This window comes from Camelina sativa, chromosome 5 (genome assembly GCF_030686135.1).
Source record: "Camelina sativa cultivar CO46 ecotype springtype chromosome 5, ASM3068613v1".
Classification (NCBI taxonomy): Eukaryota; Viridiplantae; Streptophyta; class Magnoliopsida; order Brassicales; family Brassicaceae; genus Camelina; species Camelina sativa.
Genome location: NC_141884.1, coordinates 27049721 through 27069268, shown reverse-complemented (window position 1 = coordinate 27069268; position 19548 = coordinate 27049721). Strand labels below are relative to the sequence as shown.

At 46.8% G+C, this 19548-nt stretch overlaps 1 protein-coding gene and 1 pseudogene across 2 annotated transcripts; both read left to right on the top strand.

The window, feature by feature from the left end:
• Window positions 1-270: 270 nt before the first annotated feature.
• Window positions 271-2150, top strand: LOC104787325 (uncharacterized; annotated as a pseudogene). The gene is made up of 2 exons (XR_015557553.1): window positions 271-1580; window positions 1862-2150. The product of XR_015557553.1 is annotated as an uncharacterized LOC104787325 (transcript).
• A 5161-nt stretch (window positions 2151-7311) lies between these two features.
• LOC147944448 (uncharacterized) lies at window positions 7312-14605 on the top strand. Its single transcript, XM_087512590.1, has 3 exons — window positions 7312-7394; window positions 8643-8666; window positions 12310-14605. The coding sequence occupies exons 1-3, from the start codon at window positions 7312-7314 to the stop codon at window positions 14603-14605; spliced, it is 2403 nt and encodes an 800-aa protein (XP_087368716.1).
• The last annotated feature ends 4943 nt before the right edge of the window (window positions 14606-19548 follow it).

The following is a 19548-nucleotide window of genomic DNA, read 5'->3' as shown; positions in this document are numbered from 1 at the left end:
ATGTTACCAATTAAAACCAGAAAGATTTGGTGCATATTATTATATTTTGAATTCTAAATAATATAAATAATTAAAATACTTTGAGTGATATATGTTCTTTATCAGTTTCAAAATTGAAAAATGGTGAAACTTGTTAAACAAAGGTATATCTAAAAAAGGAGAAAATATTAATCAAGTGCTTATTAAGGGATGGATTTGTAAATATTGTATTGTCTTAGGTTTTCCTTATTTGTCTAATACCTAGGTCTCTCACGCTTGTATATATACTGTATGATACATCTAATAAAGGGCAAGCCGTTCTATTCCCATCTTCACATGATATCAGAGCGAGACTAGATCCAAAAGAAAAAAAGAAAAAAAAAGAGAGAAGAGAAATCATGACATCGACGAATGAAGGAAAGGGTAAAGAGATCGTGAAGGTGCAAGAGACTCCGACATCCTCGCCGCTGTACTTGCATCCATCGGAAGGACCAGGAAGCTTGATTACGATGGTACAATTGAAAGGAGATAACTATGAAGATTGGTCTAAGCATGTGCGGAATGCCTTGCGGACAAAGCAAAAGTTGGGTTTCATTGATGGAACCTTGCGAAACCAGCAACGGCGGATGAGATCGAACAGTGGGAGGTTGTTAATTCAATGATTGTGGCGTGGCTCATGAACACCGTAGAGCCAACGTTGAGAACGACAATATCGATGGTTGATGATGCACACATATTGTGGGAGGATTTGAAGCTGCAGTTCTCGGTTGGGAATGGACCAAGGGTGCATGAGTTGAAGTCAGACTTGGCCAACTGCAAGCAAAAAGAAGATAGTGTGATGATGTTCTTTGGAAATCTTAAGAAGATGTGGGATGAATTGGCTGTTTATAAGCCTTTGAGATCATGTTCATGCGGGGAACTCGCAGCTCAGCTTGAACAAGATAGAGATGAGGAACGTACTCATCAGTTTTTGATGGGTTTAGATGATGTGCGATTTGGTGGAATTCGTTCCACTTTGACCAATATGTTGCCAATGTTGAAATTGTCCCAAGTGTATCAACGGGTGGTGAGAGACAAACGACAACAAAGTATTACATGTGACAAGGAAGAACGATCTGAAGCTGTTGGTTTTGCGGTTCAAGCTGCGAACCAAGGGAGGCCTGGGGTGTTTCAATATCGAGAAAAAGACACAACTTGCACTCATTGTGGCAAATACATACATGATATTGGGGATTGTTTTCAGATCAAAGGATACCCAGAGTGGTGGGGTGAACGTGGAAGAAATTTTGGAGATAGTCGAGGCGGTGTGAGTAGAGGAGGAGGCCGTGGTCGTTTTGGTCGCGGTGGAGGAATTGCTGGCAGCACTGGTCGGGGACGAGGATCGAGCTTTGCTAGAGCGAACGTGGCTCAGACGTCACATGACACCGTTGGCTCTGCGAACTCGGCTCAAGTTCACCCTGTTGCACACTCGGCTGCGGCACCACAGCGTGAAGGAGGATTTGATAGGGCTTCTCTACCTCACCTAAGCGATGACCAGTGGACTGCATTGGTTGGTTTGCTCACCAAACCAAAATCTGGGGACTCATCTTCGAAACTTTCTGGTAAGACAGATATGATCATTGATACCGGTGCCTCGCACCATATGACTTCCAATCTGGATTTATTGAGTAACGTTACAGCTATACCACCTTGCTCCATACGTCTTCCTGATGGAGATCGTGCGTTGGCTGAGAAACAGGGACGAATATGTTTAGGTGGAGATGTTTGGCTGAATGGCGTTTTGTTTTCTCCAGACTTGACATGTTCACTAATTTCTGTGGCAAAATTGCTTAAAACAACTAAGGGTTCAGCCACCTTTACTGAAGAACTTTGTGTTTTGCAGGACCGTACTTCGAAGATGTTTGGTGCGGGTGAAGAGTGTGATGGGGTCTACAAGTTTAGAGGCATCGTTGGTGGTCAAGCAAACAAAGTGACGAGCAGTGATCAACGTACTTTGTGGCATCGACGTTTGGGGCATCCTTCTGAACGTGTTTTATCTTTTTTATCTATTGCTTTTGATTTACCTAAATCCGATGTGATAGACGGAGGATATGATATTTGTTATCGAGCAAAACAAACTCGGGATTCTTTTTCAGAAAGTAATAATAAAGCAGCCAGTATTTTTGATTTGATTCATTGTGATGTTTGGGGAGCTTATCGTACTCCGTCTACCTCAGGAGCAGTATATTTTCTCACTATCGTAGATGATCATTCGCGAGCAGTTTGGGTTTACTTGTTGCTTGAAAAGAGGGAAGTGTCCGAATGTTTACAAAAATTTTGCACCATGATTTCTCGGCAGTTTGACAAGAAGGTCTATGTTGTACGATCTGATAATGGAACGGAATTCACTTGTATGAAACGTTATTTCGAGCAAGAAGGGATCTTGCATCAAACCTCATGTGTCTATACTCCGCAACACAACTCTCGCGTGGAACGCAAGCATAGACACATCCTTAATGTCGCTCGTTCGTTAATCTTTCAAGCTGATTTACCGGTGAAATTTTGGGGAGAATGCGTTCTTGCAGCGTGTCATTTGATCAATCGGACACCTACACCATTGCTGGAAGGTAAAACTCCTTATGAAATCTTGTATCGCAAGGCTCCCTCGTTTGATAGTTTGAAAGTTTTTGGCTGTTTGGGTTATGCTCATAAGATCTCCCGTGACAATGATAAATTTGGGGAGCGAAGTCGAAAATGTGTGTTTATGGGCTACCCCTATGGAAAAAAGGATGGACGATGTACGACTTGGACACGCACGAGTTCTTTGTATCTCGGGATGTGCATTTTCACGAGACGGTTTTTCCATTTGCACAGTTCAAGTCCGATGATAGTGACCACGTGGTGTTGCAACATGATCCTACGGTGTACCATGATGATGGTTTCATGAATCTCACCTCTAACGACACAGAGATACCAGCGACAATAGAAGACAGGGGGAGTATCGTTGAGTGTGGTAGGACTCCCAAACCAGAACCGCCTGTTCAGCCCGCTTTACCATTTGTTGCACAAGACCATCCTGTTGCACACGAACACTTGGGTCGTGGACATAGGCAAAAACAGCCCTCGACGAGATTGAAAGATTTTGTGGTGACATCTGGTCACTCTATGACACATGAACAAGACCCCTCACACTCGACCGCCCCACACACATCTTCGAACAAAGGTACGGTCACCTACCCTATTGCTCACTACGTTACTTGTGAACGTTTTTCTACACACCATGCTGCTTTTCTTGCAGCGATTACAGCTGGATATGAGCCTGAGTCTTACAATGAGGCTATTAAACTTCAAGTATGGCGTGATGCAGTAAAGTTTGAAGTCGATGCTTTGGAGAAACTTCACACATGGGACATTGTTGATCTACTCGACGGGAAAGTCGCTATTGGCTGTAGGTTTGTGTTTAAGATCAAATATAATTCGGATGGTACGATTGAACGACATAAAGCACGTTTGGTAGTGATGGGTAATTGTCAAAAAGAGGGGAAGGATTATCAGGAGACTTTTGCGCCGGTTGTTAAATTAACCAGGTTTCAAAGCATTGGGGCCGAACAAAGTGTGTAAGTTGAAGAAGTCTTTGTATGGTTTGAAACAGGCTCCGCGCTGTTGGTTCTCTAAGCTCACCCAAACACTGCTCGGGTATGGCTTCGTCCAATCTTATTCGGACTACTCTCTCTTTGCTTTGAATCGGGGAAAATGTGTCTTTATGTGATTGTTTATGTGGATGATTTGCTCATCGGGGGTAATGATGAAGACGAAGTTGTTCGTTTTAAGCAGTATTTGAGCCACTGCTTTCACATGAAAGATTTGGGTCCACTTAAATATTTTTTGGGCATTGAGGTAGCAAGGTCTTCTCGAGGCATTTACTTATCTCAGCGTAAATATGCCTTAGATATTATTAACGAATGCGGTTTATTAGGAGGGAGGCCGGTTTGTACACCTATGCTTCAAAATCACAAACTTGAAGAAGATACAGGAGGTATTTTGACACGCCGGAATGGTATCGGCGTTTGGTTGGGAGATTGGTATATTTAACAATTACAAGGCCAGAGCTTATGTACGTTGTACACGTTCTTGCTCAGTTTTTACATCAGCCTAGGCTGAAACATTGGTGGGCTGCATTGCGTGTTGTTCGTTATCTCAAGAACAGTCCTGGACAAGGGATCTTGTTTACTGCTAATGGTGACTTGCATATCTCTGCATATTGTGACTCTGATTTTTCGACTTGTCCAATATCTCGTCGGTCTCTCTCAGGATATGTTGTTTTGTTGGGTGGTTCCCCCATCGCTTGGAAGACTAAAAAGCAAGGAGTTGTATCTCAATCTTCAGCGGAGGCGGAATACCGAGCAATGTCTTTCACCACCTCGGAGCTCAAATGGCCATTTGGTGTCTTGTTGACCGACTCCATTCGTTTACATTGTGACAACCAGGCGGCTCTCCACATTGCTGCGAATCCCGTCTTTCACGAGCGTACCAAACACATTGAACGTGATTGTCATTACATCCGCGATGAGATCCAGAATGGCTTGATCAAAACAGTCTACGTTCAAACTACTCAACAGCTTGCAGATATTTTCACTAAGGCTCTTGGCTCTCCAGCGTTCGAGTACCTGTCTCGCAAGTTGGGCATCTGTGATTTACATGCGCCAACTTGAGGGGGAGTATTAAGGGATGGATTTGTAAATATTGTATTGTCTTAGGTTTTTCTTATTTGTCTAATACCTAGGTCTCTCACGCTTGTATATATACTGTATGATACATCTAATAAAGGGCTAGCCGTTCTATTCCCATCTTTACAGTGCTCAAAAATTAAAAAATGTATATATTTATGAGAAATGTATAAGTTTACTTGAAATAAAACATATTAAAGATAATTTTTTCTGAACATCACACACACCAAAAAAATAGTGAAAAATACTAAGAAAAAAATTTGGGAAAGCTATTTCTAATAAAAACAATTATAATAGTACTGGTAAATTGTAGAATTTTTATTAAAATTTTAAAAGAATTCTATTTATGGATAAATACATAAATTTTAAAATTAGAGTAATCTTATGAGTTTGTAGATTTAGGAGAATCAAAATAAAATATCACTATATAGAAACATAGTAGACTATACATATTTTAAAGTAGACAAAAATTATACATGTGAACATAATTTTTCTTTGTCAAAACAGTTAAGATAAAATGTAATATTTGATGTTTATGGATAAAAACGAGTCCAATTGTGAGATTCATTACTAGGAAGCAAAATTTACATTTAGTACAACACTGTCAAAGGAACTTTACGATAAAGGGTGGGTATATTCTTGAAAAAGAATTTACGTCTACGTTAGTAAGTAATGATCACTCAACCAATAAAATAAATGAGTATTGGAAAGTGAAAAAAGATGAAAAATAGTTATGATGTGTCTTCACAATGAATATATTATAAGCGAGATAATAGAATGCAAAAAGAGAGTAGATGCAAGAGATAATGAGTATATACTGTAAAATAAAATAAAATAAAAATTAATTGTGAAAAAATATTTAAAAATAGATAAGTTAGATATCGCTTAATAAAATAAATTTGGCATCTATATAGATTTATATTTTTAATATTGAATAACTATATTTATATTTAACAGTTCACACTAATAACAAAAAGAATTATAAATCTAGTAGAAGATAAAGGGTGTTGGTTTAATTCTAACATGACTTTATGTTTTTTTTTTTTGTCAACCATTGGGCCACAACTGGCCGACCCATTAGCCAAATTCCTACATTTGTAGAAAGCAGGACTCGATCCCTGGTGTGATGGTACTTTCTACAAATGAACTTACCTCCTGCCACTGCACTAAGGTCATTTCCTGTCTTTATGTCTTTTTTTTAATTTTTAATTTTGAAAGTTTTAAAACAGTGTACATTTTCGTCCAACAATAGTAAGTCAAAATTGGGGTTGACGACCTCTTTCTCTCAGAACACTATACGTTATCAAGTCATATAGAGCTCAAACTTTGACTCGAGTTAGATGTTTCCGAAAATGTAGTTTTTAACATGTATATCTCTTTTAATCCAATAGTTCAAAATATATTTCTCCATAGAATAAGAATTTTCATCTAATTACCTACAAAAAATACTTGTAACTAACTAACAAAGTACTAAACTAAAGTAAACCTAATCTAAAACCGAATCAAATTAATTAAATTTTTTAAAAAGGAAGCACTACGGTTCTCTTTTTCGGTCGGCTTTCTCTCTTTTGATGTGATGGGGAACAATGGTATCAGAAACATCTAATTAGAGATTAAAGTTTGGGTTCTATGATATTTTTCAAGAGAAAATAGTTTGTGTACTTTCCATGTAATACCCAAACTTGATATTCGGAGCTGGTCAACGGTTGACTTCCTGGCCCGACCCGAAACACTCTTTAAATGCAAAACTACCAGCTAACAACGCAAAACGAACTCTTGACTTAACCAACCTGCAAAAAGAGAGGGGTGAGTAATTGATAATTACTCAGTGAGGGAAAGCCTTAGGGCTCCCGAAGTCTCCACACCCAAACACGCTTAGACAATCCCAAAGTCTAAACCTTAGACAAGCAGCAATCATTCTGTCCTAAATCCTATGACACACAAACATACGCACATATCACACAAATGGAACTACGTATGTCCCATGATACCACATGTCAAACACGTCAACCCGTGCATTACCGGATTCCTCATGCTTTCGCACTTCTTCCTGCACGTTGTGCATTACCGGATTCCTCATGCTTTCGCACTTCTTCCTGCACATTTTCACTTGCGTATCCGGATTCCTCGTGCTTCTCGCACTTCTTCCACGCACAACCACGCGTTGGCTCGTCAGCCAATCTTGATCTACCCGCATTCCGCGCCCGTAGACCACCACACAACTACAAGGATCTCTCCTTGCAGGACTCTCTGCGGCTCTCCCGCATCTACGTGCCTTGGCACCTTATATCCTCACACACAAGCACTTATTTTACCACAACATAACATGTATTCACGCAATCACGCCATCATCAATCAACACGCATAAAATATCCATTTTAGTTCAATATCTAACTCTAAGATACTAATTCTCTTTTCTTATACTTTATCAAAACATATTTATATACTTATAAATATTAATACACTCAACAAACACATACGGTTACTCATAATATATGCAACTCGTAGGTATACTCAGCTTAACCTTAAACTAAGCAATTATCCAAACACATTTGAATATGTAGAAGACACCAACTAGTCCTCACCTTAGCCACATGAATCAATCCTTGATTTAGAAATAGCAACAATGCAAATACGGTTCAACAACACTTCTCAATCTGCAACAGTTTATAATAGCCGATCAAAGACCATAACCATGATATTAATCCAATAGAACAACCCTAACCAAAGTCTCATAACTTATACTTATGGTGTTTCCTTTAATTAAATTAATTAGATCAAATTCTAATATAATACACCACAGTTTAGTCCACGTACGATCACATGCTCCCACAATACCAATTCCTCAACCAGCCACAATACACGGATTCACCAATATTATATTAACCAACGTCATCGATAACGTACGTAACCACTAACCATGCATGACACCACAAATTAAGTCATGCACGTTCGATAAACAAGTTTCGGTTCTGGACTCAAATCCTCTGGTTTAGTTGGTTAAGCTTCTCGGTTCAATAATCAATGCAACACAACACAACGACAGACACGAGAAAGAGTTTCGCCGTTTACTTTTCTCGGCGTTTACACTCAACGATTCTTGACGGGTCAGCAACGCCGATCAACAAAGCTTCAAGTCCACAGTTGTCACGTCCTCATCTCTCAACAATCAAACAACAACAAAGCAACAGATCCATCAAGACAATATCAGAAACTTATTCCGCAAGCTACATAATAAAATAGGGTTTCCTTACCCTTAACGACATCTCCGATGGACCACGACTGCTCTGTTGGATATGGGCTTTGCCCCCAACATTTAAAGAGGCCCAGGCAAAAGATTTCAGGAAGATCTGAGCCAGAAATCTTGGATTTGGCCCAGCAGGCCGCAAGGGCAAAACTGTAATTTTACAGAAGATCAGAAGAAACCCTAGGTCATTGGCCCACTATATATAGCAGACGTCATTGTCAGAGAAAAGGATCCGAAATTCTAGGCAATTAGAGAGAGAAGAGCAATTATTTTCGTATTAACTGCGCTTAGCTCCTTAATTGTCCTTTTCTGTAAACCCCTCTTCAAGTCTACGTTAAATAAAGGACCAGTTCCGATTTATTCCCACACAAATACTCTTATTATTTATATCGTTGATTTCATACCTCAACAATTTGGCGCCCACTGTGGGGCTGAACGGAATCCTGACCTTTTGACGAGAAGAATTTGAAGAACAAGGCGTTTTCGGAAAACCAGAAGCATGTCTCAGATCAATCACTCAAGCGACGAAGGCGTGAACTCCTCCCCAGCCCGCGACGTGTCTCCTCCACGCACCGTATGGGGGCGCACCCGTGCGAGGACCAACCAACTCCAAGGCGCCAACAGACCCGAAGCAATTACGGGCGAGGACGCAACGCTCACTGACCGCGCAGCCATAGGCGCTACGCGTGTCGCTCCCACCAATGGCGTAGCCGCAGGCGTTATGTTTCCTGTTCGTGAAACCACTGGAGACGATCCAACTGACCGTGAAGCCGTAGGCGTTACGCGCGTCGCTCCGACAAATGGCGGAACCAATGGAGCAATCCTTACCGATCGAGTAGCTGTTGAGGACGCTCCAAATGGCCGCAAAGATATGGGCACTACGCACGACATTTACCCCCGTCGATCGTCCAGACACCTGAAAATCAGTCAGGCCGCACTTGACGAAGCTGTACAAAGAACCTTGGATAAGATGAGCGGTCAAGCGGCGCAGATAGAATCGCAAGGACGCAATGGCCATGCAAGGCATCATCAGCGATAGGAGGATGACGCATTGGCACCACGCACTCCGCGAGCTGACCTCAACGCTCCGCAAGCTGACCTCAACGCTCCGCGAGCTGACCTCAACGCTCCGCGAGCTGACCTCTATGCTCCGCGAGCTGACCACCATGCTCCGCAAGCTAACCATCACACCGCTAACATACCGAGAGCTGAGCACAACGCTAATGGAAGGCCCCGTCTCTCGTCGATCATCGTTGGACCCAATGGCGAGCAGCCAAGGGTACATTTTCAGGCCAGCCAGGTCTCCGCAGATCAGCGTGCTGATCCAAGTCGCTCCGAGAACGCTGAGAATCACGCGCTACGGCAAGAACTTCAGCAGATGCAAGCCCAGCTGCATACGCTTACGACTCAGATGCACAGAGCAACAAGCGGAGCCCCGGAACTCGAGACTGTATTAGCGGAGACGCGACGCTCGCCCTTCACCACAAAAGTATCAGGCGTCAGAGTAAGACGCAATCCCGATACCAACAAAAACAAGCCAATACCGTACGACGGCAAGGGGGATCCCACTATTTTCTTGAAGTCTATGTCTATCCATATTGGTAGTTCATACTTTTCTCCCAAGGAGGAGGACGCGGGAAGTTGTCAACTGTTCGTCGAAAGCTTAACCGGGGAAGCATTGAACTGGTTTTCAAAGCTCAAGGCCAATTCGATCGATGGTTATGAAGCACTCACAACTGCCTTCCTTCAGCATCACCAATGTCTCATGCACGTCCCTGCGTCAAACGCCGAATTATGGAGAATGCGTCAGAAGCCCAACGAGTCGCTGCGAACTTTCATGGCAAGATTCAGAGGAGTTTTAACCCAGCTCGCCATCAGCGACGAAGCCGCTATCGGAGCTCTAAGGGACGCACTCGCCCGCGGAACCAGGTTCAAGGAAGACCTAACAATCTTACCCCTCCAATCCCTGCGCGAAGTCTTTGCGCGTGCAAACCGATACATGCTGGTGGAGGAAGACCAAGGGAAAGAAAGCCACGATCAAACTGATGCGGCAGAAAAAGCGTCCGAGAAGGCTCCGAGCTCAAAGGGTAAAGCCATAGACGAGTACCATGAACCACGCCAGCACTACAACAGGGACTACACCCGAGGCGAGAAAGGAAGAAAAGCGACGATGTTCGCTATCGAAGGAAGAGAGCCACAAAATAAGTCTTGGAACAAATGGCACCGTGAATCCGATAATCCCGGCTTCAAAGGCAAGCGCCCGTATTGCGAGTTCCACAGGTTCAACGGACATTTAACTGAAGAGTGTAAAACACTTCAAATGCTGCTTCTCGAAAAGTACAAGAAAGGTGGCGTCGATGTAGAGCGAGAGCGCAGAAAAGTTGTCGCACACAAAGATAATCAGTATTGCCTAAGAGACGAACAACAGCACGACAGACGGCGCGAAGAGGAAACTGCAGCACATGATGACCGAGCTTGGGCACAAAATGACCGAGAACGGGAAGTTGCTCGTTTACCTCCTCCCCCCAGAAGGAATCGCGAAGCAGAAGAGCACGATGAACCACCAGCTCCTCGCCGAAGGATCAACATGATCATGGGTGGCCTGTCAACATGTCGCGATTCTGTTCGATCTATCCAAGCCTACTGTCGCGAAACAGAAACAAAGCGCAACACGCCTTCTCACAGCAACATGTTCAAGACATCCACCGCACCAATTACCTTCACTGAAGAAGATGCGCGCAACGCTAGTCCGAACAACGATCCACTTATCGTGGAAATGGTAATCGGCGAGAGCTCAGTAACAAGGATTCTTATTGACACCGAGAGTTCAGTCAACGTGATATTCAAGGACGTGCTGATCCAGATGGAGATTGATCTGCGCAACACGGTCCATGAAACGCAGCCTTTGACAGGATTCGACGGGGACACCATCATGACTGTCGGGACTATAACGCTTCCAATTTACGTTGGCGGTACGATGCAGTGCTTCAACTTCGCAATTGTGGACAAACCCATCGTCTACAATGTTATTCTGGGAACGCCTTGGCTCCACAAGATGCGCGCTGTCGCTTCTACGTATCACCAATGTGTCAAGTTCCCGAACGCATACGGATTCTACACGCTGCGCGGAGACCCTTTGATGGCTCGAACTTGCTTCATCATCGAGAAAAAGTTGCGAAATGCGAGGGCTTTTGTAATCGCCCAATCAGCACCACCACGAGATCCACGTACACCACCTCCGAAGGAGTCTGTGATTCAAGTTAACATCGACTTGTCTGATCCTAAGCGTTGCGTCGGAATAGGAGCCGAGCTGCCAGTCGCACTAAGAGACGAGCTCGTCCATTTTTTGCGTAAGAATGCAACCACATTCGCATGGACTATAGATCACATGACCGGAATCGATCCAAGTATTACTAGCCATGAGCTCAACGTTGACCCGACTTATAAGCCCGTCAAACAGAAGCGACGAAAGCTCGGAGCGGAGCGCACGGCCACGGTCAATGATGAGGTAAAAAAACTACTTGATGCTGGATGTTTCATTGAGGTGCGCTACCCAGATTGGCTGAGTAATCCCGTGGTCGTCAAGAAGAAGAATGGTACGTGGAGAGTCTGCGTCGACTTCACAGATCTCAACAAGGCTTGTCCGAAGGACAGCTTTCCTCTTCCGCGCATTGATCAGCTCGTCGAAGCCACAGCAGGAAACGAATTGTTATCTTTTATGGATGCGTTCTCGGGTTACAATCAGATAATGATGCACAAAGACGACCGTGAGAAGACTGCTTTCATCACCGAGCAAGGCACTTTCTGTTACAGAGTCATGCCGTTTGGATTGAAGAATGCAGGAGCCACATATCAGCGACTGGTGAACCGCATGTTTGCAAGTCAACTCGGAAGAACAATGGAAGTCTATATTGACGACATGCTCGTCAAATCAGCTCAAGCAGCAGATCACGTCGCACACCTGAAGCAATGTTTCGAGATACTCAACAAGTACAACATGAAGCTGAATCCAGCGAAATGCACATTTGGGGTCACTTCCGGGGAATTCTTGGGATACCTCGTCACGAAACGTGGCATAGAAGCTAATCCGAAACAGATTTCGGCTATCATCAATCTCCCGTCACCACGGAACACACGTGAAGTACAGAGGCTTACTGGGCGAATTGCCGCACTGAATCGTTTCATCTCTCGTTCAACAGACAAGTGTTTGCCGTTTTATCAGCTCCTCCGCGGGAATAAACGCTTCGAGTGGGATGAGAAATGCGAGCTAGCATTCACACAGTTGAAGGAGTACTTATCGTCTCCACCAGTCCTGGCCAAACCGGAGCAAGGAGAAACGTTGTGTCTCTACATCGCCATCTCCTGTTCAGCTGTAAGTGGTGTGCTCGTCAGAGAGGATCGTGGAGAGCAACATCCGATCTTCTATGTGAGCAAAACTCTCGATGGCGCGGAACTTCGGTACCCAACTCTTGAGAAGCTCGCATACGCAGTCGTCATTTCAGCTCGCAAGCTCCGCCCATACTTCCAATCACACACTGTTGAAGTCCTAACAAATCAGCCGCTGCGCACGATCCTTCACAGCCCGAGTCAATCAGGACGTCTGGCAAAGTGGGCAGTTGAATTGAGTGAGTACGACATTGAGTACAAGAATCGCACATGCGCTAAGTCACAGGTTCTCGCGGATTTTCTCGTAGAACTCTCTCCTGAACTCGAAGCTGACTCACCTCCACCCGAGATATGGTCACTTCATGTTGATGGCGCTTCGTCGAAGATGGGTTCGGGAGCAGGCGTACGCCTAACCTCGCCGACTGGCGAAATATTGGAGCAGTCGTTCCGCCTTGCTTTCTCTGCTTCTAACAACGACACAGAGTATGAAGCACTAATTGCTGGACTGCGTCTCGCACATGGAATCGGCGTTAAAAAGATCCAAGCTTATTGTGATTCACAGCTTGTGACACATCAATTTAGTGGAGATTACGCAACAAGACACGCACGCAGGGATGCTTATCTGAAAGTCGTCCGCGACCTCTCACAGCACTTCGAGTTCTTTGAGCTCGTCAAAATTCCACGCAGCGATAATGCTCCAGCGGACGCACTTGCAACGCTTGCTTCTACGTCCGATCCCGATCTCCGACGAGTAATTCCTGTGGAGAGCATCGATCAACCAAGTATTAACGTCAACCTGTTTAATCCCGCTCCAGCTACGTCCCTTGGAACCGCACCCGCAACAGTCTCCATGACAGACCCGAGCGTCTCTGCAATCGCCTTGGCAGTAACGAGATCAGCCTCAACAAACACAAACGCGAACGCCTCCGCAACATCTATTTCAGCCTCAACGCCCACGAACGTAAACACTAACGCCACGCCCATTCCAACCCCGGCACCTCCAGTTACCACCGTACCTGCACCACCCGCTTCCAAAAGACAAGAAGATTGGCAAACTGAGATTATAGCATTCATCGCGGATGGAATCATGCCAAAAGACAAGTGGGAAGCACGACGTCTTCGCGTCAAGAGCGCACATTACACGCTGTTGGATGGCAGCTTGTTCCATTGGGAGGCCAATGGCGCACTCCTCATCTGTGTAAATACAAAGGACGTCAATGACATCATGCGAGAGGTCCACGAAGGCGCTGGAGGTAACCACTCGGGAGGGCGAGCATTGGCGCTTCGAATTCGCCGCAACGGTCATTTCTGGCCGACCATGGTGGCCGATTGTACTGCATTTGCAAATAAGTGTGAAAAATGTCAGCGACATGCACCATTCATCCATTCTCCGACAGAACTCCTGCGAACCACATCCCCACCTTACCCCTTCATGCGATGGGCAATGGACATCGTCGGCCCCCTAACTCCGTCGAATCAAAAGAAGTATCTCCTCATTATGACGGACTACTTTACCAAGTGGGTTGAAGCGGAATCGTATGCCTCGCTCGAAGCTAATGAAGTCCAGAACTTTGTGTGGAAGAATATTATATGCAGACACGGACTCCCTTACGAAATCGTATGTGACAACGGCCCACAATTCACTTCTCTCCAGTTTGAAGGTTTCTGTGCTGGATGGCGGATACGTCTTAGCAAGTCAACTCCACGATACCCGCAGGGTAACGAACAAGCAGAAGCAACAAACAAGACAATCCTCGCTGGGATTAAGAAACGTCTCGACGCGAAGAAAGGACTCTGGGCAGACGAACTCGACGGTGTTTTGTGGTCTCACCGAACTTCCCCGCGCACTTCCACCGGACGAACCCCGTTTTCACTCGCGTACGGTATGGAGGCACTCGCACCAGCCGAAGTGGGAATCCCGACACTCCGACGATCTATGCTTGTACACAATCCGGAGCTGAATGACAAAATGCTATGTGACAGACTCCTTTTCATCGAAGAAGAGCGCGATCAGGCTCTGCTGCACGTCCAGAACTACCAGCAAGCTGCCGCAAAGTTCTACAACAAAAAGGTCAAGTCTCGCTACTTTGACGAGGGAGATCTCGTCCTCCGCAAAGTCTTCGAAAACACCGCGGAGAAGAACGCAGGAAAGCTTGGCGCGCATTGGGAAGGTCCCTACTTAGTTTCAAAGATCGTCAAGCCAGGAGTCTATCAGCTACTCGAAATGGACGGCACACCAGTCCCGCGATCCTGGAATTCCGCCAACCTCAAGCGCTACTACCATTAGCCAATCAACTTGGAGCATGTTTATTAAATTTAAAAAAAAAAAAAAAAAAAAAAAAAAACCAGCTCGTCACCGAGCATTCTTATGTAACACGAACTACGATTGGTTTGATCCCTCTCGAGGGTACGTAGGCAGCCTTTCACGAGGTCCAACTATCACTTTAATAAAAAAATAAAATTTTCGAGCAAATCCTTCGTCTTCACGCTGACGCCTTGGCCAGGTGTACAGTTCTACGTTCCGCATGAATGTAATGGTGAAATAATCCATACTTTACTTCGGTAAAGAATAAAAGCCGAGTCCATACTCGCAAGCGCTCCGCATGAGTGCCGTGGTGAAATAATCCACGTCCTTACTTTGGTAAGGATTTATAAGCCGAGCCCAGACTCGCAAAGCTAGCAGGGCGCAGAGTGAATAAGTCGAAGACCCCGACTCGCACACTCTCGCGATTCCTGCAGCACCCACAGGGTAAGCCGGTCACGACTGAACGCACCTAACTAGTACGACGAGTCCGTCTTGTCTACTCTCGCCGTTACGGGGAATAACATATCCAGGATAAGCCAGGAGACGTCCTGCACCGCAAAATATGCCCCGCAACGATAAAAAAAAAACGAAAGCAACTTCGGCAATAATCAACACTTATGCGAGAAAGCGAATAACCAAGTTTATAACGCGAAAGCAAACGAGTTTGCAAATATACGAAGGAAAAGTACAAAAGCACTCAAGTACGAAATAACAAGAGGTGAAACTCAAAAGCAACAACAATAAGTAATAATACGAGGACATATCACTCGTTTGCGACATCATCAGCACCTCCGCCACCAGCTCCCGGGAATGGCTCGAGATCATCATCATGAAGCGGCGGCACCACAACCCCGTTCGATTTCGCCGTGAACTCCTTCTCGCCAGCAGCAAGACGCGCCATCCTCTCTGCGGGAATAGCAATACCCCTACTGATCAACTTCGTCAAACATTGCCTAGTTCCGGTCACCTGGCTAAGAGTGAGTAAATGGGGCTGTTTCTTGCGTGTTGCGATCACGTGCTCCCTAAAACGATCGATACGCTCTTCATGTGACTTGATCACGACAGCAGCCTTGGCGCGCTCCTCCTCTCCGCGCTCATCCCTCGCTTTCCTGAGTCGCTCCGTCTCGGAGGTGAACTTACGCTCAGATTGCTTGAGTGAAACCGTGAGCTCCTTGACCATCGCTGCGTTTTCTTTGCTTGATTGCTCAGCCTGAACACGCGCGTCCTGAGCAAGCGAGGCCTCCTTCCTAGCGGCGCGCACCTTTTCATTACAGTCGCCAGCGAGATGGTTGATCCAGCTCATCGCCTAAAGCACCAAGCAAAATAATTCGATTATGACTAAGTAAAATCCGTATCGGGGCGAACTGGGAAGTAAAAAATGCAAACCTGAAATTGTCGACGAACGGCTTGCTCGTACGAGTCTTGACAAGCCAACTCGCGAGAGGTAAGAAGCGGAACAGAGTCACCATCAATCCTGCTGGCGAGGTCTGCACAAGCTCGCGAGTTCCCAACGAACACTTGATCCTTCACGTCGTAGCGAAATGAGAAGGAGCGATCATCTTCACGACCGCCTTCCGTCTGCGGGACGAACTCACCGCGCCCATCTTCTGCATGGTGAGGACGCCTAGAAGTACCTCCAGCATCACTCCGAGGACTCGAACGTAATGATCTCTTCCGGGAGCGATCGCCACCAGCTGCTGAAACACTCTTACGAGACCCCGAGGAAGGCTTCTTCGCGGCACGAGCAGCAGCAACTTCGACAGAACGGGATCTGCGGTCAGTCTCACCTGCGGGAGCAAGTACCTCGCCATCCTCGAGCTCCACAGCAACGACCTCCAAGCCGGTCTCGGCGTCTGGCGCAACAACCTCGGTAGCAACAGTTGGCACCTCCTCGGCGTCGAACAGATCAGCGTAACATGGCATCGGACAGTCCCCCATTTGCAATCCAGTCCGCGAACCTACAGCATAAATAGACGCCTTAGTCACGAAAGCACATAAATCCCAAAAATAAGAAAACTAGCAAAACTCACAAGTCTTGAGATGAGAAAGAACTCTCGGCCACCGCAAAGCCTTACACCAAAGAAAAGGAACACCTTTGTCGACAATGCTCAAATCGCGCGCAGCTGAAGATGGCGGTTTTCCTGCAAAAATAAAACGAACGGTCAGAAAACGGTTAGGAGCATCAAAACGATAGGAACCCAACCCAGCAACGGCTACCGGGGGTGAAGTTCCAAGAAGCAGGACAGGTCGTGCCGGGATCTTCGACCGATGCGTCGTTTATCTCCACGAAGAAAAATCGCCTCCGCCAATCGTGGATATGACTCCTCTGCCCGTTCATGATCGTGAGTCCGGCTGCACAACAGGCAACATAGCCCCGATTTGTCACGTAGAAATCGAGTCAGCAACTCAAAGAGATCCGTGCTCATCTTGACTTTCATATGGCTACCAATTATCGCAAGCCCCACTGCATTACGGACGCTGGAAATCGACAACTGCGAGAGCGCAATCTCTCGACGCGCACAAAAGCTCGTCAGAAATTCCGGGATAGGAAACCACAGGCCGCCATCAGTAAAATAATCTTCGTAAACGCAGAAGTGACCTTCAGGGCAGTCCCACGGGCGCTCGTCGTCACTCGGCATCACGAACTTCATACCGTTTGGCGTTTGGAATAGATCAAGGATGCGGGCTATGGAATCCTCATCGCATAATGTACTCCCTGCGTCGCGGGAAGTGCGTTCCTTATTTCCCGTACGGTCTCTACGGCACCTCGGAACTCCATCACCAACGGCTAGTCCAGCGACCAGAGATCTAGGAGAACCCTCCACAACAGTTCGTTCTTCGTACGGAAGAACCTTCCCGCGACGCCGATTCGGAGGAAGAGGAATTAGACTGAGTGCTTGGTTACCCGTCGGGAACATTACTTCGAGCTCCCGGACCTCATCTACCGAAAGATCCGCCAAATCCGACATAACACCGTTTCCTTCAGACGGCTCCCACCAAGGAAATTCCCTACCCGTCTCGTCAAGGTCTCCTGCTGACGCGCCATATTGGTCATCTTCGAGCTCTTCCGGAATGTCGCCAAAGAAGTCATCTCCCAAGACCATGGTGTGGTACCTGGCAAAGCCAACCAAGCAACCGGTCAGTGTCGAAACCACATCGAGAACGCCATAGTATGCAATACGAAACGGCCACACCCGAGTTACAACGGCCAGCAGTGCGCATAGTACGCACCATCTTGTGCACGCAATTGAGTTCACCGAGGTCCCATACGAAGAAGTGTTACTCGCCAAGTCAAGCTTGCCACCACGAGTACGCCGGCGTCCGCGAGCTCGCCAACTCTGAAGCGCGGTCTTACACTTGTGAAACCGCGAGCTCGCCAAGCCGTTCGTAAGAAAAAAAAAACCTCGATCTCCATCTCGTCAAGATGAGCTCGCCCGCCTCTCGATCTCGCCAAAGTCAAGCTCGCCGTAGTCTCCTATGTGAGCTCGCTGTGGTCTACTATGCGAGCTCGCCGTGGACTCCACCTCGCCATGTGAGCTCGCCAGTTTTGGCTCCACTAAGTTAAGTCAACATTTCCACCTCGTCCCCGTACCAGGATGCGCGCAGTCAACCACACGTCATGACCTCGGCGATACGCTAGATGACCATCTTGCCATACCAACCCTCGTACACATCGTAATGACCTCGCCGCTCGTCATCTTCATCTCACCATCTCGCACACGCACCGTCTCATCACCACGCGCTTTAACCTCGTACAAAACCCATCCTCAACCTCGCATAAACATAGCGACCTCACCAGCAAGAATCTCGTACTGAACCTCATCGCCTCACCACACGAAACCTCGACCTCGCCGACGACACATGCGGCTCAGACTGTCGATCTCGCTAAAATGTACGCAAAGTCCTCACCTCGCCAAATTCGATCTCGCCACTTTCGACAAGACACCGCGCACACAGCTATCTCGCAGACGAAAACCGAGCTCGCCCAGATACCGACCTCGCACACTCAATCTCGCCAATCAGACGAGTATCATACACATCACAATGTTAGAAACACGCACATCATCACGCGTGACCCCGCCAAAGACCCTAAACGCAGAAGCAGAGAGTCGCGAGCTCACCCACCTCGTCTCCGCACTCCTGTCGACCTCGCAGCCATTCTTGCCACCACAAATTCAAGACCACCGCCTTACGACCTCAAAACTTGATCTCGCCAAAGTCCCGACTTCCCCGTTGCTCAGCAATCTCCCGATCCGCAATAACATAATCTCGTCAGCTATATGGAGCTCGTCATACAGACCTCGCGAAATCACTCATCTCGCCGTCGACGAGCTCGCCATAGGTCCCTTACGCAAAACTTTGGTCTCGTCACGTTGACCTCGCACCCGCCATCTCGACCGTATCATCCCGCAAACGCACCGTGTTCAGGTGTTCAAACCCATGGCGTGAACTCGCAGCCCTCTCCACGCCGCCAGTTCCCCATCTCGCCAAACCCGACAAACTCAAGGTCTCGCTGAAGTCCTCATCTCGCCACCATTCGTACGCGGACCACCAATGAGTCATCCTGCTACCATTCTGCCGGGAACCGCAACCTCGCCGCAGAACCAGCTCGCCCGCGTCAAGCATGAGAACCACCCACCTCAACGGCGGGCATGTTCGAGTAACCACCATATATCTAGCATTCTCCGGTAAACAGATGCGGTCCTCTCTGGCGACCCAACTCCATACGCGGCGGCAGGGAGGCCGAGACGCCTAACGGTCCCGGCCAGATCCGGCGGTTTGGCACAGCTTGAGCGGCAGCGAAGCACCATGACCGGAGAAGAAACCATGGAAGGCAGCGGAAATTCCGGGAGAACCACCGACGAGAGCGAACGGCGGCCGAGAACAGAACCCCCACGGCGGCACAGGCAGGAACCATATCCGGC